Source organism: Lepidochelys olivacea (genome assembly GCF_965140295.1).
Source record: "Lepidochelys olivacea isolate rLepOli2 genome assembly, chromosome: 1".
NCBI lineage: Eukaryota > Metazoa > Chordata > Testudines > Cheloniidae > Lepidochelys > Lepidochelys olivacea.
The window spans coordinates 177,957,074-177,979,593 of NC_140411.1; the positions used below are offsets into that span (position 1 = coordinate 177,957,074).

The following is a 22,520-nucleotide window of genomic DNA, read 5'->3' on the forward strand; positions in this document are numbered from 1 at the left end:
AATATCTCCCCATAATAAATTACACTATACAAAAGGGATAATACTGACACTAACAAATAAACCAAACCAAACAATTCAGCTTGTTATTTTATGGAGGACAAGAGTCAGAATAACATTTCTCTGAAAAGCTTTGGTGAACACAGAGATGTTCCTGTGTGAAAATGCTGGAGTTCTCAGAGACATGCTAGTGGAAGTTTGCATTTAGGCTTGGTCTACACAAGGAATTTATGTCGGTATAACTATGTTGCTAAGGGGTGTGGATTATTCACCCCCCTAAGTGATGTAGTTCTAATGACCCAACCCCCAGTGTAGACAGTGCTATGTTGACAGGAAGGCTTTTCCCATCGACATAGGTAATGCCTATTGGGGAGGTGGAGTACCTATGCCAAGAGGAGAAGGTCTCCCATCGGTGTAGGTAATGTCTCCACTGAAACACTAGTGGCGCTGCTGCAGTGTTGTAAATGTAGACAAATGCCATCATTGTTCAAGTTCACACAACTAGCCTTAATATTATCTTTCTTAGAAAATGTCAGAAGCTGTGACTAGTGGTATCAGAAGGCTTTATTGTTAACACACACCCCAGTAAGATTTCTATATGCTTCTGTCAGGACAAAAAGTATTACTAACTGTGGACTGAAGGTAAGAAAAAGAAAACAGACAAATGCCAGAACAATCATAATATGCATTAATAGGAAAAAGTATTACAAAAATTAAAAAATAATCAGAGGAAAAGTAAAGATTGAAACATTAGTTGTACCTTAAAGAACCCTGCTTCTGGCCCACACCTGTCATAAACATTCCTGGCTTTACCTATAGCCATGATAATACCTTGCATGTTCGGGGTCAGCATGACCTGCCACAGGGGATTTAAGGTAAAAGTTTTGAATGATTAATATTTTAATGATTTAAGTCAATATACCTTTAGACTCATGCAACAAAGAACAACCTACTGCATGCATACAATGGAATGGCAAATGCTTCAGTGTTAGCGTTTACGTTCTGCAAAAGAATACCATTTTTCTTTACTTCTACCAAAGCAACAGCCATATATGATCTAACAGATGTTTACATTAGAATAAAGTAAGTACTAATAATTATTCCCAATGCACTGAAAGCAATTTAAGAATTACATGAGCAAAATGTCCAAGGAAAGAAGAGACTGTTCAACACTGTTATTCCACAAATACTGCAAAATGAATTAGTACTAACCTAAGAGAGCCTGTCTTACTAGCAAGTTTCTATTATTTCAAATAAAAAAATCCATTCACAATGTTTATGATGCTCAATACTACAAATTTTTATTTTTATCATTTTGCCTTTTTTCCAGATACTTCATAATTAAATAACTGCATTACTACATAAATTATATCTTAAAAATCAGGATCCCATTGTGCTAGGTGCTGTACAAACACACAAGATGACATGGTCCCTACCCTGAAGGGTTTACGATAATCTGAATTAAGAAGCAACAAATTTAAACCAACAGGAGGGAAGTGGGAAGGGAAGACAAAGGTAAAACCAGTAAGATTATGCAGTTACACAAGTTATTTATATACTCCGATTGACACTTTCAAGTTACTTGAAAGGTCTTTTTCCTGCTTATATACAAACAAATGAACAGCTCTGTTTCCAAATACCCCTCAGTCTAGGCATCATTGGCTGGCTAATTTCTGGCAGGCATCACAACAAAAGTGAGTCTTTATGGAGAGAGGGCAGAGAGCTTTGGGAATAGTTCAGGGAGGACATCCCATATGTAAGGACAGCATGTAAAAAAGCACAACTACATTTACGGAAGCAGCAAACAAATGGACACAAGATCAGCACCACTGAAAAGAAGGGGATGTGGGATGGCAGTGCTGTAAGACAAAGGCAGATAAGTAGGGAGGGGCCAAGTTGTGAATGTCTTTAAAGGTGAACATTAACAACAATTCCCTTGGAGCTAGTCAGGGTATCATAAGAACTTTCTTTAGAGCTGCATCATGTAGGACATAAGGTCACAGATATATAACTGCTGCATTCAGATCACAGTGGGTCTGACATCTCACAAATACAACAGTACCAATTTAAGTTTTGTTCTCCACCCCATTCTGCCAATTAAAGTTTCTCACAATTGAGGAGTAGAATATGACTTGACCTACTCACTGCTGCACAGAGAAGTAACCCACCAATACATGGCTCCATGAGTTACTCAGAACATAGGCCCAGGTGCCTTGAGTAAGCAGGCACCGTGCACCAGCTATGTCCCCTCTCTGAGCAAACAGACAGGAAGTAGTGGGGTATGGGGTGGACCCCTGGCTCTGCATTCCCACACATCTAGGCCAGCAAAAAACTACTATCCTTCTGGAGCAAAGGGAAAAGCAGGAAGGAAATGGTTTTGCAGAGGGGTAGCTCTGAGGTTCTATGCCTTTCTGGTCTACTCCTCCAGAGCTGAAGTTTAAGTTGCACCACAAGGAACAACTTAACCCTTAATTTGCTTTTCCATTAGTCATGTCATAGGAATGCAATTGTGAAATAAATGAGAATTTTTAAACATTTCTAATATTTCCCTTTTTCATTAAGCTTTTCTTCTTTAACCGTTACCATTGTAAGTTGGAGCCCTAGCATAAAAGGAAATACAATTGAAAAGTCAAGAGCCAGGAAACACAGTTGGCTGCTAATCTGTCCTTAACTCATGCCTCTGTGTCTAAATATTTCAGCTTGTATCTGTAGGACAATTTGCTCCTCTGAATCTAAAATGTCTAAGCTTGGCAGATAAGAGATGTAGTTTGAACCTTAACTTTATTCAAAAACAAGGAAATTCAGAATGCCATTTGTTATTACAATTTTTTTTAAAAACTGTAAGATAGTCGTTCATAAATATATTTCATAGACTACACTTAGCCTAAGATAATACTAAACTTCCAATAGCTCAAAGGTACAAATATATGTGCCTTCCTATAATCATTTCATACCACATAAAAAATGTGCCCAATTAGGGTAACTGCTGCTCTTTTCTGTAAATTTTTGTTGTGAATTTCAAGAGATCATTAACACAAATTGCTAAGCTTTCAGTTATGCAGATATCTGTTAAGCGCCACAATGTGCAAACATGCCAAAAAATTCTCACACCAGGCAGCAAAAGAAAATACTAGTGTAGCAACTGTGCACAAGACTGCAATCAAAGGTACCTCATCGTCATAACCCCCCTCCTCTGACTCAATCACAAAAGTCCCTACATCAGGAATCGCCACCTCTACAACACGCTGGTTAGGAGCTGGTTGAGCTGGGGTGTTATCAGAGCTCTGCAGGAGAAAATCATCATCAGTATGAAAAAGTCAGAAAAAAGAAGAGAAAAGAAAAAACAAAATGATAGACTGATAAGTAAAACAATCTGTGTTGCTGGGATTTGCTAGACTTTATGGTACTAGACCACCTGCATTCTCTCCCACTATTTGGATTTTTGAAAGAAATTCAAAGGTATGAAAAATCTTAAGTAGTGAATTTTACACTCAATGTTTCCACAAGTCTTGGCCTTCAATTTGTCTTAACACCTTTTTAGAAAAGTGATTTTTCTTTTTGCTGTAAAATTATGTGTCATTCTAATGCTTATACCTTCTCTGTTACTGTAGCACTAAAGTGATCTAATGTGTTCTTGTGACAAATTTTTTGAAACTAAGGGGCAGATCCTCAGCTGGTATAAACTGTCCTAGCACCACTGAAATCAAACTGTCATGGTTGGCTGCACTGACTTCAACAGAGCTATCACAGTTTATGCCATCTGACAATTTGCTTGGATTAGAGTCACGTGGAAATCATGTGCCACAGAAACAAAATCCTCTAACATCTATATTCTGCTGTAAGAACTAGAATAATAATAATTTATATTCTATTAGCACCCAGAAGTCCCAATAAGGAACAGGCCCCATTGTCCCAGACAGACACTGTATAAACACACAAGACGATGGAGTTCTGGTCCTGAAGAGCTTACCACTGGAAACTCAGGAACAGAAAAAAGGGCAGGGGACATAAGTAGAACAAGTAAATGATTGTGGTGGTGACTGGCACATGGCTTGTCACAAGTTTTGCTGGGTTTGGGTTTTCTTTTTTTAAGCTGGGGGAAGAGCTTGGGTGAGAAGGTTAATATGAGAAAGGGAGCAAAATAAAGGAATGGGAAGATGGCTGTGAAGAGAAGGGAAAATGAAGAAAGGAAAAGACGACAGTATGGGTCTGTCTGAACTGTACATGCTTATGTAACAGAAGATTACTGAAACCAGCTAATAAAAGTATGTTTGCACCAATTAAAACCTGTTTTTAGGACCTAGTTGTTTAGAAGACAGTGCACAGTGTTACTAAACAAGGTATTTATACTGAAAAGTTGCTTAATTTGTGGCAGAAAATTTCAGCTTGTGCAGTAACCGGAGTTCTTAGCGATGTGTGTCCCTACATGTGCGCCATTTCAGAGGCATGTGTATCCCTGCACCTTTAATCTGAGACTTTTGGTAGCAGGTCTTGTTTGGCTCATGCATGTACCCTATACATCCTTGTGCCCCACACTGAGGATATTCAGAGCTGAACAGACAAATCATCCTCAGTTTCTTTTCTGCTGCAAAGTCCTGCAGAAAAAAAACTCAGAAGGAGAAGAGGAGGGCAGGTAGTGGAGTACCCATAGGGGGACACATCTTGAAGAAGTTCAGTTACTGTACAAGGTGAGTAACCTCTCTCCCTTCGTAGTGTCCCTATGGGTGCTCCACTTCAGGTGACTCCCAAGCAGTATTCTGACAAGGAGGAGGGAGCTTTGTAACATAGTCTAATACTGAAGACAAAACTGCATTGACAACTATGCTATCTGATCTAGAGACATGAACCAAAGCACAGTGGTTGGAGAAAGTATGTACTGAAGTCCAGGTTGCAGCTCTGCACACTTCAGCAACTGGAACATTCTTCAGTAATGCCATGAAAGTAGGTTATAACCTTGTAGAATGAGCTAATGCTCTAGAATAAGGTTGATGTTGGCAAAGTCATAACATAAGATGACACACCCAGATCTTCATCTTGAAAATTTCTGGATAGAGATTGGTTTCAGAGTAGCAGCCGTGTTAGTCTGTATCCGATGAAGTGAGCTGTAGCTCACGAAAGCTTATGCTCAAATAAATTTGTTAGTCTCCAAGGTGCCACAAGTACTCCTTTTCTTTTTGCGAATAGAGATTGCAGATCTTTTGATTGGTCTGTAATTGAAACAAGCAGTCTGGGAGATGAATGGTCTGGTTAATAAGAACATTGGAAGATACCTTAGAGGAATATTTTGGATGTGGTCGGAACAAGACCTTTTCCTTGAAGAACACAGGAAATGGAGGAGGGTCTGTCATTAAAACCTCCAGTTCTCTGACCCTCCAGGCAGAAGTGAAGGCCATCAGAAAAAACAAAAACAAAAACAAAAAAAACTGTTTTCAGCTATAGGTGAAGCAATGAACACATGGCTAATGGCTCACAAGGGTAATTCATAAGGTAACTGTCAGTCAGGTTTAAGTCCCATACTGGAGTAAGTTCTCTAATTTGAGGGAAAAGATTAACCACATCTCTGAGAAATCTTGATATCGTGGGGTGAGCAAACACCGAAAAACCTTTGATGAGGGAACAAAAGGCTGTTACAGCTACTCAGTGAACCTTGATGAAGCTCATAGGAAGACCTGATCTTTTTAATTCCAAAAAGGTAGTCCAGGACAACGAAGCAAGAGAGCGGGCAGGAGAAATTGGTCAATGGGTCTGCCAGAGGTAGTATCTCCTTCATTTTTGAAGTTAAGCATGTCACATGGATTCCTTTCTACTGTTTAATAACACCTGTTGCACTTCTGTTGAACGGGTAGTCTTTAATCCAGAGAACCATTGAGGAGTCATGCCCGGAGCCAGAGAAATTCCAGACTGGGATGAAGTGTCTGACCAGTGCCCTGAGACAACAAACAAGAACTGATCAGAAGTCGCAGTGGTGGACGAGAAGCAAGTCTAATGACATAAGGACATCAAACTTTTCATGGTCAAGTCAGCACAAACGTGACAACTTTGTCTTGTTTGACTTTGAATTTTCAAGAGCAACGGTATTAGCCAATATGCATAAAAAGGAAGCCCTTCATCCATGAGATGAGGAAGGAATCTCCTAGTGATTGGGTTCAGGTCCCCCTTTTCAAACAAAACTTACTGCCCTTTGCATTGGCTGCAGTGCAATAAAGTCCACTTCTTGAAACCCCTATGTTAAATATATCTTGCTGAGGACTCCTGAATCCAACTCCCACTTGTAACTCTGAGAGAAGCATCTGCTGAGGTAGTCAGCCATGGTGTTCTTAATACCTGGAAGGGAAGATGATGAGATGACTATCTGGTTAACTATGCACCAATTCCAGAGTTTTATCACTTCAGCACGGAGTGAAGGGGAACATGTCCCGCCCTGACAACTGATGTAGAACATGCAGGTCGCATTGTACATTATGATCGTGACGGATCTGGCTCTGATCAGTGGAAGGAAGAGGGAGCATACCCTCCTGCCTGGTCTCAGTTCCAGAATGTTGATGTGCAGAAAACCCACTTGGGGAGACCACTTGCCCTGGATGATGTGTGATTTGAGATCAGCTCCCTATCCCTAGAGAGATGCATCTGAAGTGATAATGGTCAGAGGAGCTTGAAAAAAAGGAACTGCCATACAGATCTTGGAAAGATTCTTCCACATATTGAGCGAGTCTGGAACGCAATGAGAACAGAGACCTGTTTATCTAGACTGTGCTCGTTTGGTGTGTCAGTGGTCCTCAACCATCCCTGTAAACACTGGAGATGTCATCTGGCATGTTGGATTAATGAAGACACAAGCTGCCATATGACCCTACAGCTGAAGACAATTTCTTGTCAAGGTTGAGGACTTAGAGTCCTTCAGACAAGATTTTCAGGTTTGTGAACATGTTCATAGGTAAGTAAGCCTTGGCTATCGTGGCATCTAGAGAAAGTCCTATAAAATCTATCCCATTGAACTGTCAGCTAGGGATAATCTGTTTGACGCTGCTGTTTAGAAGTCTGAGATCTGTTATTGGTCTCCATCCTCTGTTCTTTTTGGGGACCCCTTCTCCCCTATGCTGGACTGGACCTCAGTCTATGACCCCTAAGCATAGAAGGGAGATGACATCCGCTCTCAGCAACTGATTGTGCGTTGGGTCCCTGAACAGAGAAGGGGAAGTGGGTGGGAGGGAGGTGTGGAGGTAAAATGGATGGAATAACTACCTGTTATGACTTCCAAAACCCATTTATCAGATGTTACTGTTGCCCATGCAGGATGGAATTGGGAAAGGCAGTATCCGAGTCAGGGGAGGACAGGACAGGACAGTGCAACAGCAAGTCTCTGTGGAGGGGGTGGTTCAGACTCCTGACCAAGCCATCAAAACTGGAGCTTAGCCACCGCAGATGGCTGGGATGAAGTAGCTCTGTCAGTAGTAGTTTTCTTTTTGGAATATCTTGGTCTCTTGGCCCAAGGTTAAGGTCGTCTACAGAAAGTAGAAAAGTAAACTCTGCAAGATCTTTGGGCCATCTAACACCTGCTAAATTTCCTTTCATTTATAGGTGTATAGATCCCAAGGGATCTAAGGACATGTCTACGCATGTAGTGAAGACATGATAAATCGACCTCAAGTGCTCTCCCGTCAACTCTGGTACTCCACCGGAGCGAGGAGCGTAGGCGGAGTTGACAGGGGAGCGTCAGCAGTCAAAGATGAAGACACTGAGATAAGTAGCTCTAAGTACGTCGACTTCAGCTACGCTATTTTCGTAGCTGAAGTTGAGTAACTTAGACTGACTTAGCTCGCCCCCCCAGTGTAGACCAGGCCTAAGAGTGGCCCTCGAATCCTTCAAAGTGTGAAGAGGCTGTCTGTAAAGCCTGAAAATAACTTATGACCCTCTACAGTAGGCTGTACCTCCCTGTGGAAGCTGCACAGCTGGAGCCCTGGTGCTTGTTGCATCACGGTGGAGATGGAACAGACTACACTATCGGCTGTATCCAAGGAAGTCTGTAAAGACTACTTTGCCAGATCTTAATTTACGATGGTCTTAAATTGTTCACTGTGGTCCTGTGGAAAATATTTAATAAAGATACTAAATTTGCTGTAATTCAGATAGTGATATTTTGACATGAATGCCTGATGATTTACTATCCTGAACTGTAGTGTTGCAAAGGAGTAGTTTTTGCGACTAAAAAGATCAAGATGCTTTTGGTCCTTGTTAAATGGGATAGCATTGGTTTTGTATTGCCTCCCACCCTCTAACTACATCCACAACCAAGAAATTTCGTGTCACATGTGAAAATAAAAATTCTGAATCCATGACCAGAACATATGGTATTTTTTGCTAGTATGTTTGCATGCAGGGGGTGCTGTGGCAGGAGTTTGCCGGACAGTCTTGGCTGGCTCTAGAAGAGCCTCATTAATTGGAAGTGCCACACATGTTGAAGTTGAGGAATGTAAAATATCCAGGGGTTTATAGTGGGAGTCCAAATCCCTTGTGAGGAAGTGCAGAAGAGCAGTTTGTTTCATCAGCTCCTAGAACTCTGGAAAGTCATCTGCCATGGAAAGTGTTGGAGGAATTATAGCCTCATCAAGAAATATTTGTGCAAGATGCTACATCCTTGTCAGCCCTTGCCTCCTGCCCCTCCAGCTGTAGGAAGGTGGGGATCATCTATCTTCCCTTCTCTCCAAGTGCGGAGGAGAGCAAACTCTCCTTGAATAAACGTGAAACACTTAAACAGAAAGCTGTGAATCAAATCAGATTCCTCTTCCACACATTCTAATGGAGATGATAATTGTTCTCCTTGGATAGTGTAAGTCAGAGAAGTAGAGTGTCACAATGAGAAATGACTAGAGAGTGACCCAGAAGACCTCAGTAATGAGAGATGCGTGGTACCAGTAAGCATTGGAGACTCTGGTTCATTGGAGATGAAGAGGTCTCGTGAGTATCTGAACTCCTCTGGTAATGGAGGAACTCTGGAGGTTGATATCAGCACCGAGGTAGATACCTGACTCGTCTGCATTGAGGAACGAGCACATCCAAGCATAGACTCAGATATAACAGTCCGGAGCACCGAATTAAATACTGAGGATACCAAAGAATCTGATGGCACTTGTCTGCTTGCATGGACATGACCACCAGAAACAGAGGTGGTCTTCAGTATTGAGTCCTTCTTGGCAGAGGGATGACTTTTAGAAGCAGTCTTAGACATCTTCATGATACCAGAAGCACTTGGAGCCTCAACAGCACTCTTCTTGGTGCCTGAGGTATCTGGTTACTGAGACATCTTTGAGAAAGATTTAATACGCCTGCTCCTTGTCAATACCATCAACTTAGATTGCAAAGCTTTCAGTCCTGCAGACATGGAGGCAGGTGCCTCAGCCCTGGATGCTTTCGGTAACTGGGACCTCAAGGTGGCCAAGGTAGCATAAGTCTTCTCCCTTGCCTGGTGATCCCGGCATACCTCAGAAAATACAAGTCCGAAATGACCCTGCAAGTTGGGAAAACACGAGCAAAAGGGAAAGACAGAAGCCCTAAAACAAACAGTGTACAACTATATACAACTATGACGTATATAACACTAAGGCAGGTAGTAGAAGCAGGCATGTGCAGCACTCCATCTTAGACTAAAGGTGGTCAAGTAGGAACTGAGGGCAGTTCTTCTGTGCAGCCCTATATAACTTTGGTACGGGACACGAGTATGTATAGAGAGCATAAAGGCCGAATGGGCACTGGAACCAAAAACCTCTGATCAATGGTGCAGGAGTGCCTGAAATGGAGCAGCTACAGAGACACTACTTGAAGAAAAACTTTCTGTTACCGACTTAACATGGAGACATCTAGGTTTCTCAAACATACAATAAAATTTCTGCCTCTCCTACAGTTAATTCCTCCCCTCAACCACAATCTTGTAACTCACTGGGACTGTTTATTCCATGTGACAGGCCTAAACTGATGTATTTTGTTCCCTGCAACCAAGCTAGTATGCATCTATCCTGGCGTACCTGGAGGGAAGCCAGCAGACCCCAAGGTAGAAGACAAGGGTAGGGAGGATATCGTTGAGGACTTTCACATCCTCATTTTGGGGTAACACAAATAGGTACAAGGCACAACATATAATTTTCCCAGTCTGTTTTGCTATGTTGGCATTGATTTTTCTGATTTAGGCTCTGTTAATCATGACAGATTATTTTCTCTGAGAACACAGGCGGCCAGTTAAACATTAAACTAGAAATACTGGTGACAGTATGTCTTGGTGTCAAGAGTTAGATTAGTTTCCCATTGATTTTAACCACAACTCAGCAGTGTCTCTGCTCTCTTGACATCACAATGGTTGAGAGACAGGAGAAACACACTTCTGCTTTGATTAAGCACCAATCCAGGATTCCATTTCCAAGTGTACTCGATCCACAGAAGTATCCTAATTCTTGATGTGAAATATGAGCATTTACTGGTATATATGCTTGCCTGTTAGTTCCTGGGACTAGGTGGGCTTGTTTAGCTCTGGACAATTAGGACTCAGGCCACAGTTTTGTTTTATTTATTTTTGTTGTTCATACACTGCTCCACGATGACTTAGCAAGCCAAACTGGGGAAATAAATAATAAACTGACACGTTACATTATTTTGATTTAAAAAAATAATTATTCTAATAAAGTTGCTTGTGCTTTCAAAATGTATTTCTATTTATGCAAACATATTTGATCAAATACTTATACCTACAGTTGGTCAAAGAATATTTGCTGAACGTACAATTCATTGAATTTTAGCTTCATAATTCGTGAAGCAGCCTTACTATTTGCACTTCTATTCAGTACTCAAAATTACTTGAAGACTATCTGAAGTGAAGTACTGGAAGTCTTTGGAGGATTCACATAAAAAGTAATTACCCAATATTCTGGCTGGCGTAACATGTGTATTCTAAGTTAAATATATACATGTGATGAATCATGAAGACCTGTTTCGAAGACATGTGAATTCAAATACTAACTCCTAGAATAGGATCCTAGCTCAAACAGAATTGAAGCAGGATATTCATGCCTCCCCTCAAGTATTCAACTACCTTTACATATATCCTCCATAAATACAATGCTTAACCTTAAAAGCTACATCAACTGATGAAACCTTTCAGGGATACTGACGACTCAAATTTTAAAAAAACCCTTAATATCTTTTAGTGTTCTGGGAGGAATACTACTTAATATACTCCCATAACAAGAAAATTATTAATTGTAGGTGGACACAGACGCGTGACCATTATTTAAGAAACAACATACTGTACTCCATAAAGAAGTATGATAACTACATACAATGTATGTATGTCACTAGTTTTACCCTATCATCAGCCTTAAGGTATACTCCATTTCTTCTGAATAGCGTATAAAGGTTAAGAAAAGGTTAATGCTCTCTTCGAGGGAATAATTTTCTCTTTTATCAGATATTATAATACCTGCCACTTGCAAGATAACAAAAGAAGGGGTATTAAAATCTTGAAAATATCCTCACCGTTTGCATGACAGTTTCAGGACTTCCATCTTCCTGTTCAGCTAATGCTTTAGTGATTGCTCGTACAGAATCTTCTTTCAAATGCTTTGAGAGATCAGTTCTTGATGGCTGCTCTAAATATTCTGGTTCTCCTGCTTGAACTTAGTGACAAAAAATGTAAGATAAGCAATTCCATTTCTTAACATAGCTAAGTCTATCCATATTATTTGGATTAACAAGTAAGTGCTAAAGAAATTTGCACAAAAATGCAAGTTATGACAAATAATTCACACAAATCTGCTTTAGATCCATGTTCAAAATTAGTCCCATCTTTTCTAGTTTAAGAAAACACTGGAAGAGCTTAGTGAACTGTTTTAGGATTAAAAAAAGTTTAAAATCATATTTAACATATTTGAATTGCCTGTAAGCCCTGCTCAAGCAGAACACAGTACCCATGTTGAGCCTCGGGCTGTGCATGAGTGTAAGGTTCTTCCTGAATCTCCTTGTGGGACTGTGGCCTAAAATAGCTAACAGTTTAAATCTAAAAGGTTTACATTGCAAAATAAACATACATTACAATCAATACATTTTACTTTTCAAACAACTAAGACAAAGCAAATTCCTTTCCATTTAAACATAGAATCTTCACTAAGGAAAATGAAACAGACTTGCTTATTGCTTTCAGTTAGTAAAACAAAAACAGGATAAACACCTGCTCGTAAATTTCAAGAGAAATTCATTAAATGTTTTGTATCACTAATACAGAGAACAAAAACTAGGTTGTTCCAAGTAACTGAAAAACAAGACATTTAGAAGATGAAATCACTCTTTGGAATAAAAAAAATGCAGTTTAACATTATCAGTACACCAATTTTCTGGATCCATTTGGCCAAACTATGATGTGTGTGTGTCTGTCACTACTAAATGAGCATACCATCTTTAATGATCCAAGAGTGACAAGAATGTATGAATGACAGTCTCCCGCTATCCAACCGCATCTAGTCATCTTAAGTATTACACTGTAGAACCATCAAAGCTAGAAATGGACATAGCCTATTAACCTTACCTAGTCTCTTTCTCTATGTCAGTGGGGGACCGTCTGAAAAAGTAGTTCACCAATTGTCTGTTCAGGTCAGGTAAGTCCCAAGCAGTGGAGTTTCCACCACTATTCTTTGGAGTCCACCACACCATCCCTAACATTCTCAGTATTTTCCTGGTAATCAGCCTAAGGTTTCCTATTTCTTAATTTAATTCCATTACTACAATAAATATCCCATATACCACACAATTGCTCCCTCTCCTTACGGATAACTTCTGCTCTTGCATTACTGTAAATCTAGAGTATCTGAGTACCAGGAAAATTTAGAGAAAGGAGCAAGGGAAACTACTCTGGAAATACCAATTTCTTAAAATAAAAGGCCAACAGAAGCAGCTAACTACTCCGCCCTTTTGAAAAATCAGGGCACATTTTCAATTTTGAAGAATGCCTTCAGCTGAGGTGGTACTGGAACTTCACAAGGGCAGAAAGTACTCAACATTGGTAAGACCATCCAGGAGGCTTTTTTTTTAAATATATATTTTTTTTATTTTAATGAGAAAAGAAAACCCCCAACAGAAACCAATGCCCATTTAAAAACCAAACAAACTTCAGATGTGGTTACTTTATAGAACTTCTGCTGAAAACAATTCAGATGTGAAGAAAAACAGTTCAGTATCTTCAAAGATAAGACAGTTTACAGCTGGCACTAGTGCATGCAAAGCTTTATTTTTGTGTCACCCCCCCCCGCAACATAAAAAATGTATGCAGACCAACCTGGAGCAGAGGAGGGTGCTGGCATCCTGGGTGTCTGAGATGCTAACAACTTTTCCTGTTGTACTTTCTGAGAAAGTTCTGCATCCCATTCTTCTAGTTCCTTTTCAAACCGCTTATTGTCTTCCTTGACATAGTCCTTTAAATCAGGAGGCAACGTATCCATTCCAAGCAGCATCTGACCCGTTTCCTTATTAAATTCTTCTGTAAAACCACATAGTTTATATGTTTCACAGAATAATGAAAGGCGACAGGGATACACGTGGATGAAAGGCATTCAGAATGAGCATTCTTGAAAGCACACAATATACCAGCGAAATTAGACAAGTTGTCCCACATTTATGCATGCTTCTCAGTTTATCATTTGTCATATGCAGGAAGCTTACTCACCTGGAGGTGGAGTTCATGAAGCATATTGCTTCTGCAATTTAAGTCTTGCACTTAGGCACCATAAGCTCATTACCACCTAGAAAGCCAAACCTCTGGGGCTGTGTGCAGCCTATGAATCAAAACGTTCACAGCAAAATTACGTAAGGGACCAATTGCTTTCCATTCCACTTGGTCTTAGTTAGACTTAGAACTTTTAGACTGGCAGAGCCACAAGTTGGGGCCAATGAAGACTGTGGCGAGAGGCCCCTTATGAATCTGGGGATCTAGAAATGTTGAGGCTAATCTTAGTTCTCATTTAAAAATAAGTGAAATTTCTAACTTTTTACCTTATGAAGATAGATTTATATTGCTTTACATTTTTAAGGCTTAGAAACTTGTCACTAAGTTGTAACCAAAAATCCAAGTTCTTCATGGTATTCTCATTCTACACAGTGAGGTTTTGAAGATCCATGTAACCTGTAACAAGTAGTCCTTTGATTTCTGGGACCAATTCGCTCATGTCTGGGTGTGGAGAGAACAGTGAAGGCCCCAAGTGCCATAGCACTATAGGCATAAGAAACTCTCCTGTCTGTCCTGTCAGATGAACAGCCAATCTCCACTGAACAGTCAGTCTACACCATCTGTGGCCACAAGAGGGGACAGCGGAGGAGAATATATATTTTCTTCTAAAACATTTTTGAACTACGATTTAAACTACAAACTAGTTATAAAAAATAGGATTGAGGAACACATGGTCCATCACCACAATGTATTCATAATATATACTTGTCTATCATGACCAGACAAGAACGGCGAGCAGTGGGACTGCTTTCTGTCATGTACCTTTGCAGTGAACATTTGTATTCCTGTGGAAGTATATGCATATACTCCCTAGTCATTGCTTTCTGGTTGGACATGATTTAATGCAACAAGGGATGTGTTCCCAAGAAGTGTTATCTGAAGAGAGAAATTTCAAACTACATAAGTTTTAGCCGGTCTAATTGGGACTGGCCAACTGGGGCCAGAAGAGATAATCAAAACTACAGATTAACTGGAAAATGCAATGCTGCAGTGCCATCTAACGGTTGTTTCTGGCCCTGGAGTCTTGGTTGTTCAGTAAATGCAGAGAGCCGGTTAAGGCAGGGTCAAATAAACAGGTTCCTGCTGTGTTCCTTTGTTTTGATTTTCACAAGGAAGAACTCAAAATGTAAGTTAGCTATGAAGTGCTCATTTTGATAATTTGCTACAAGTCTCAGGTTTTTTTTGTTTTTGTTTTTACACTCCATAAAAAAGTATATTAAGTGGCTGAAGGCAAGAAAAATATTCCTGAGAACATGTAAAAGTGACCTATTCTACAGCTTTTAACGTTTAACTTTTTTGGTTTTACTCTCTGGTGTTGTGATAAAGTATGCCCTTACCATGAGGTCTTCATTTGGTAAACATTTTATTTTGCTATTTTAATAATGTGGAAGCACTTCGTACTGTGACCTTATGATACTTACTACTCAAAAGATGGGCAGTATTTTTTGCCCTCTAGAAAACTATAAACATTGATACCTATGAGCAGAATTAAACATTTCACTTTCTACTCATTTCTTTAAACACTAAAGATTCCGACATCACTCCACATAGCAACCCCATCTTTAGGGCTATAACTTGGACAGCGCTTTATCTAAACACCTACAATATTCTTTAGCTGATCTACAATTAAGCAATGTTCACTTGTAAAATCGTATAAAAGCAGGATATCATTGTTGCATTTGTGCTGAACTCCACAGGAACATGGGGATTTTTGGGGGGGAGGTTGCTTAGTTTTCTTTGTATTCAACAAAAATGCATATGTAACATTTTAGTCAACAATAGGAATTAAAATAATCATATGACTATTACTTCACATGTAAATAAAGTATTATATACAAGTTATAATTATAGCAGAATTTAAAAGCTTGAAATTTAATTAGCCATAGTTCAGATATTCAATAAAGCAACAGAATCACTCAGGAAGTCAACACCTTGAGCACAACTTCCACATACTGTATTTCATGCTGAAAATATGCCCCAGACATTACCTTGTATCAAGAATTGTTCCTTATCATTGATATACATTAAACAGTATGCACTGGCATTCCTGTAACCACCAAAAGAGTCACGTTCCAACTCCTCCCAAGTTGACTTTGTCACAGAAATGTCATTATATTTCATCCATCTCCTCTGGTGGTGGTCATAAATGTATGCCCAGTAGTGTCCTGCGTTAGCTTGGCCTTCGTGAACGAGTACAGCATGTAACCGATAAGGAACCTAACAGAAAGAAAGCATAATTTAAATGTTGTTGCCATTACAGTAGGAGGAGGTTACTTACTATAACTGGAGATTCTTCAAGATGTGGGATCCCTATTTGGATTCCAGATGTGCGTGTGCATGCGTGCCAAGCACTGGTGCCAGAACTGTTCATAGTAGCGTCGGTTGTACATCACGCGTTGGCTGTGTGGTGCATCCAAGTCTTGTGTATTAATGCCAGTCCCACTTACCAGTAAGGGGATGGAGGGCAGGTACTGGAATCTAAATAGGGACCACACATCTAGAAGAACCTCCAGTTACAGTAAGTAACCACCTCCTCTGCAAGTGATGGCCTCTATATGGATTCCAGATGTGGGAGAGTAGCGAGCTGTGCTCGGAATACTGATCTGGACACTTGAAAAATCAGACAAAGTAACATGGGTTACAAGGAGACTACAGCTTTATTTTCCTAACTGACAATTTACCTGGGTCAAGCACCACTCAGATCGTCACTACAAACTTTTCAAAAGCAATCGACTAAAGACAATAGATGTCTTCCTCAGAGCATGTTCTTTTTCATTCTCCAGTGTACAGTACAGACACACAGACCGTTTAGATCAGCTCCATCCCAGAGTGACTACAACTCATCATGCAAACATCACGATTCTTCTACCACTGCCAAGTTCAAGTACCATGTCTGGAACTTCAAGCAATCAGCCACAAACTATGAATTCAACCTTCCTTTTCTCAAATCTGAAAGTAGCAAACTTCAAACTCTAGATTACATATTGTTAAAAAGCTTAACGGTAAAAAAAAACCCATCTAGCAGCTGAGTCACATGTTCCCCGGTTTAACCAAGTCTTTCCAAAGCATAAATACAAGCGTGCTGCAGCAGAGACAAATAATAAGTCAAACAATATACTGAGTTTAGGTTCTAATTGTCTGATCATGTTGACTGCATCACTAACAAACTACATAAATGAATGGTTTCCTCATATAATAACTGGTGCACTCAATGCACCAGTTATTGTCATCTGAGTAAATAATTAAGAGAACAGAGGTCATCTGCCCGTCAAAGATGGCCAATTTTAGTACTCAAATGGTTGACACAGAGAAGATACCCTATTTAATACATTAATAAGCCATTTGTTGATAGGCATCTAAGCGTCTTATAACAGAACAAAACAATAAAATTAGAAGAAAAAACAGCCAGGTAAAATATACAGTCAACCTATACTAAAACATCTGGCAAAATACATAAAATCACTTAAAGTTTTCACTGGATTCTACCATCTCCCAATTAACACAAAACAGTAAAGAAAAGAAAAAAGGAAAGTCATCATCTTGGCAGTCTGCACATCTGTTTTTATTTTCCCACCCCACCCTCCACATGCTTTCGCTTCCTGGATTCATCCCAACCCTGTGATCTTACTCTTCTGCTCCAGCCTTCGATGCACAGAACTGACTTCCTGTTATTGTATGCCAGGTGCTCACCCTCTCCCCCCTCATTTAGCGTCCAACTCTTCAAGCAATCCCTCCTCCCTTCTTATCATTCCTACATTCTGCATATCATTAACTATTATCTCATGTCTTTCCCTCCAGTGTGTCTGTCTTGCTTTACTTGGACTTGTTAACTCTTTGGGACAAGGAATGCATTATACCTAAGTTTGCAAAGGCCCATGTAAATTAACAGTAATATATTGGTGGTTTAATAAAATCAGTGATAATTCAGTCACTTCATTTCCATGTACATCATAAAGTTGAACACTTACATTTTAAAAGAGTACATCTTGAGAGTACCAAGAGACCTATAATAATTAGAAGCATACAAGAAAACAGCTGCATTCTTATTATGTTCAGTCAGTGAAGAAACTGCTAGATAGAGAGAAGCATGGCCAGGTGGAGGGTCCTCCCCTCATTTTGAGATAACAGAAGAGGGACTTCATATCTATGTCTAGGCCAGACCATGCCAACAAGTATACGTCCTTGCACTTTCCTCAGTGTCTAAGAGCATGAACTTTAGCTCCTAATCAATGAAAATATTGATACAAAGATTTGCTGCAGATGTGGAGACAAGTCTAAGTTTTTACCAGTCATCAACACACATTAACCTCTGTTCACAGTGATGCCTTATTGGACTACACAGTCTACCTTGCCTACAGTGGCTGTAAATAACCAAAAAACCTGTGAGTAAGGCCAAGAGGGGTTCTCCAAGAAATCTGCCTTGGTTTTCTAGATCAGTAGAATACAAGGATCAAATAAGTTAGCAATAAGACTCTAAACACATTAGGGACATAGGATGCTAGCTAGTGACCATCTTCTGGCAACACCTATGACAGAATTTGAAGACTTTTTGCAGTAGAGATGAGAAGTGTTACAAACTATAAGAGTAGAGAAGGAAGAATGATCCACTCTACCTTAAAAGACCTTTAAAAATGGTAAAGGTGTTTTTCTTTAAAAAAGTTCAAGGGAAAAAATATCAATTCCATAAAAATAGCATTAAATATTACTATTATCCTTAATACAAAAGAGATTTTTAGAAGGACTGAAGATGTTAATGAGTGGCTTTTTAATCTAAGGCAAGCAATATAAGAAAAACAAAATGAAGAGGAAGAGATCCCAATGCTATTCATACAGCAATCTTGAGTGCTAATAAGCCAGTCTGATATTAAAAATTTAAGCTATCTTTCAGGTTTATTACTATAAAGAACTAAAGCCTAGAGTGAAGATCTGTGTAGGAGAATGTCTGCTGGATTCTTGTTGCACACATCTTGAAAGCTATACTATTGCAGCAGTAGACTTCAAGTTTAATATTTGTGTTATCGTCATGATAAAAAAATAAGATCACTTATGACAATGATTAGGGATATTGGAATGTTCCCTGAAGTAATTACAGGGTTTTTACTTGCCCCTAATATTCCAGCCTACCATTCTCAAAACAGTAGACCTCAGAGTTATGAACAGCAGAGTTACGAACTGACCAGTCAACCACGCACCTCATTTGGAACTGGAAGTACACAGACAGCAGAAGAGACGAAAAAAACAAAAACAAAACAACCCCAACACAAATACAGTACACTACTGTGTTAAATGTAAACTACTAAAAAAAAATAAAGGGAAAGATTTGACAAGATTAAAAGAAGATTTGAGAAGGTAAGGAAACTTTCTGTGCTTGTTTCATTTAAATTAAGATGGTTAAAAGTAGCATTTTTCTTCTTCAGAGTAAAGTTTCAAAGCTGTATTAAATCATCGTTCAGTTGTAAACTTTTGAAAAAACAACCGTAATGTTTCTGTTCAGTTATGAACATTTCAGAGTTACAAATAACCTCCATTCCCAAAGTTCTACTGTATATCAGTTTCTTTGAGCTACGAGGCTATGCAAACTCCCTGAAACTGTAAGGCTGCTTCACAACTAGCCAGCAGGAAAAGTGGAAGAGGAGCAAAGGTTGCATCTGTCCCTGAGACAGGAACATTGCCCTCTGTAAAGCTCCTTAGTGCTGGCAACCCCAGCTGAAAGAATCTTGGCAGTCCTGTGAAATGAGTGTCCTGGGTGGGTAACATTGTTCAAATACAGCTGAGTTACCAAACTGGTTTGGTAGCATTTTTTAAAAGGAATATGGGTATGCAGATTAATTAGAAAGACTAATGGGGCTGGGGGGGGGGAGCCTCTGTACGCCTTTCTGATGACATTCCCCACCACAAGCATAGCACAGTACAACCCATTGGGACTGAGGTTTTAATTGAGTTTTAAATAAAATTGTGCTAATTGGGTTAACTTCAATCCCTCTTTATTGCTGCCAAACTAGCTGCCAGAACTGTTTAGTCTGATCAAGGAATGTTAATTGCAGCCTTCCATGAAGAGAGAGATGTATAGTGCTAACAACTGAATTCTGTACCAGTAGCTGTATCTCACAATAAACCATTATATCAAGAAGCGATTAATGGTACACAGCAACACACAAAGTATGTAATTAGCATTAAACTTTCATGTGGTAACTACCAATGTGTGTAACAAGAGAGGCATCCCCAGGAAGGGAAACTTTCAAAATTGTGTACCCACCCGCCTATCACCCTCTTGTTTCCTTCCTGCATCAAACTGAGCTAACAAAGCAGCATAAAAACACTGACGTAGTGGAAGAAATAATGAAGGAGAATGGAATGGAGTAATCCTGATAATTGAAAAAGCATGAATGACCGAGATTTTCAGATATGACTAGAGATTTTGGGTGCCCAATTGGAGAAATCTTCTCTCTACTATCCCATTCAACATATATATGTAGCCATTAAGTGAACTGGTAAGACGACAGACTCAAGTACCAGAAAATTCAGATACACAGCTCTACCTTTCCTGAATCCCACATTACCACACTATTAGCACCACAATAGTCCAGGCCTTGGACAAGATCAGCTAATGGGTGAACAACAGACAATTGAGGTCGAACCCAAGCAAGACAGAGATTATGGTGGTGGAAAGAGGAAAGCATTTTGAAGTTTGCATCCATGTTGCAGTCTCCTGTGGTTGAAGATGCGTACGCACATGCACACACGGTCAATTCAATTCAGATTCTAGTTTAAGAGATCCAGGAGCACTCTCACTGACAGTAAACTCTCATGTAGCAGTGTCTACAAGTAATGCTTTCTACTATCTCTGCCTGTCTAGAAAACTTAATCCCAATCTGGCGCCCAATGACCTGGCCTCAGTTATGCATCTCCTATCTGGACTACAGCAACGTAACCCATCTGAGCAATGAAGACATCACCCTTTACGAAACTGTCAAGCACAGAATATTGCAATATGTCTGCTCGGCAACATGACTACCATGAGCCCATGAAACCTCTCTTCCACTCTCTACACGGCCATCCCATAAAGAATATTATGCCAAAAGTCCAAGGTCTTAGTCCCTACCTTCAAGACACTCAATGGCCTGGGACAACGATATCTAAAAGATCACCTAAAGCGCCAGGATGAAGAGCATGACTGACAACTCCACTTAGACAAGGCAGCTTTCTACAGTAAAGATAAAGTTCACCTGTGCAGCAACTTTCTCAGGGGACAGTCCAACACTGAGGAATGAACTCCCATAGGAATAAAGGACCATTACAAACTTAGATTTCTAGTTTCACAAGGCATGTATTCATATAGTTTGAAGAAATGTCAATTAACTTTTGATAAATCCATTTATTTGGCTTTCCTGGTCAAGGTGGTAAGGCAAGAAAGGAATTTAAGCTATAAATGTCACAAGATCATTTTGCTAGGGCTTTATAGACCACTGCAGTTTCCCCATACGATTTTTAGCTTTAATGTAATGTTTCAGAAGTCTTGTTTTTTATATAGTCAGAGTATATATTACAACCTTCACTGGTTATCAAAACAGAAAACAAATACCACAGTTCCATCCTTCCAAGGAAATTGGTTTTATGGAATCCAGAAATCTCTCAAACCTCGAACTATAACCTAAAAAGGAATGATTGTAGCAACTGGAAACTCACTATTAATAATAAAAGATTATTATAAAAGTACCCTCACATAAGCAGTCTACAAAAGAAAAACAAAATGCCTTTATACTCCCATAGCCCAGACTCAAAAGTTGACAGCTGAATCAACTATAAAGATCAGCCTCCTCCTCACTGTGTCAGGACAGCTCCGAAGAACAGCAGTGTTGTGGGGCAACCCCTACTCCCAGAATATGATACTAAGCTGGTTGGGTATCTATCTGTGCAGCCTCCAGAACCTCAAGTTATCATTTTAAACCTTTGATGCACACACCGCTGCTTTAGATTAAGCAATGGGTATAGTGGCACATCAGGTACCAACAAATCAATGTGGCATCTTCATCTTCCTTGGATATGGAATTACATATTTTCAAGGAAATAAAATGACACCTGAGCCCCAATATATTGGCTGGGTCTTGACTATAAGAACCTTTTTACTCTTTTTCACCAAATTATCCTCCTTGCTCCAATGTAATGCTTGTTGGCTAATAAATTGTAGCCATCTAGAAGTGAATGACCAGGTAGGTGTTTCTTCATGTCACACAGAAGTCAACAAACCACAGTTTATTTGGAATTGCGTTTGGACATCTGAAGACCTTCTTAGAGAGCTTAGGTGCCTTTACTGCTAACTAACTTACAGTCCCAAAAAATTAATAGTTGCACTTAGCAGTGAGCCTTCAAATTACCAAATGTTACTGCTAGATGACCTGCAGCATGTATCCTCTTTGTTATATCGTAGACCTTAACAAATCCTGCCTGTGAGGAGGAACTTTAAGGGACACTATCTAGGTAGGTCTGCTGGAAAGTCTGAATATCAGCACTGAGCTGCCAATATTTATTACAAACACTGTACTAAAGCTTTAATGTACCTCTAGGAAAAATGTAAGTTGATTGAATAGCTCTTATTGGAAGGAACACAGTTGATTTGCTATGTTTTTCTAAAGTAAACAAACAGGGAAGACATCAATCAGCAATTCCACAAGTACCAGTGTGGAGGAGAAAGCAAAAATTACTTAAGTAGTACAGAGTAAGTGGTGTGTCCGTTCTAGGGTACCCTCTCAAAACTATACGGTAT

The 22,520-nt window shown here is 39.6% G+C and overlaps 1 protein-coding gene across 4 annotated transcripts in view; it reads right to left on the bottom strand.

The window, feature by feature from the left end:
- The window catches only part of USP25 (ubiquitin specific peptidase 25), a 147,095-nt gene that overhangs the window by 15,002 nt on the left and 109,573 nt on the right, over positions 1-22,520 (bottom strand). For 2 of the 4 annotated variants that reach the window (XM_084619796.1, XM_084619799.1), the window contains 5 exons: positions 15,745-15,973; positions 13,310-13,510; positions 11,518-11,657; positions 3,168-3,281; positions 758-853 (listed from right to left, as the gene is read on the bottom strand). In XM_084619796.1, coding sequence (XP_084475922.1) covers positions 758-853; positions 3,168-3,281; positions 11,518-11,657; positions 13,310-13,510; positions 15,745-15,973 — 780 coding nt within the window. The remainder of the gene's footprint in view (positions 1-757; positions 854-3,167; positions 3,282-11,517; positions 11,658-13,309; positions 13,511-15,744; positions 15,974-22,520) is intronic. The other 2 variants (XM_084619797.1, XM_084619798.1) reach the window with 2 other exon arrangements.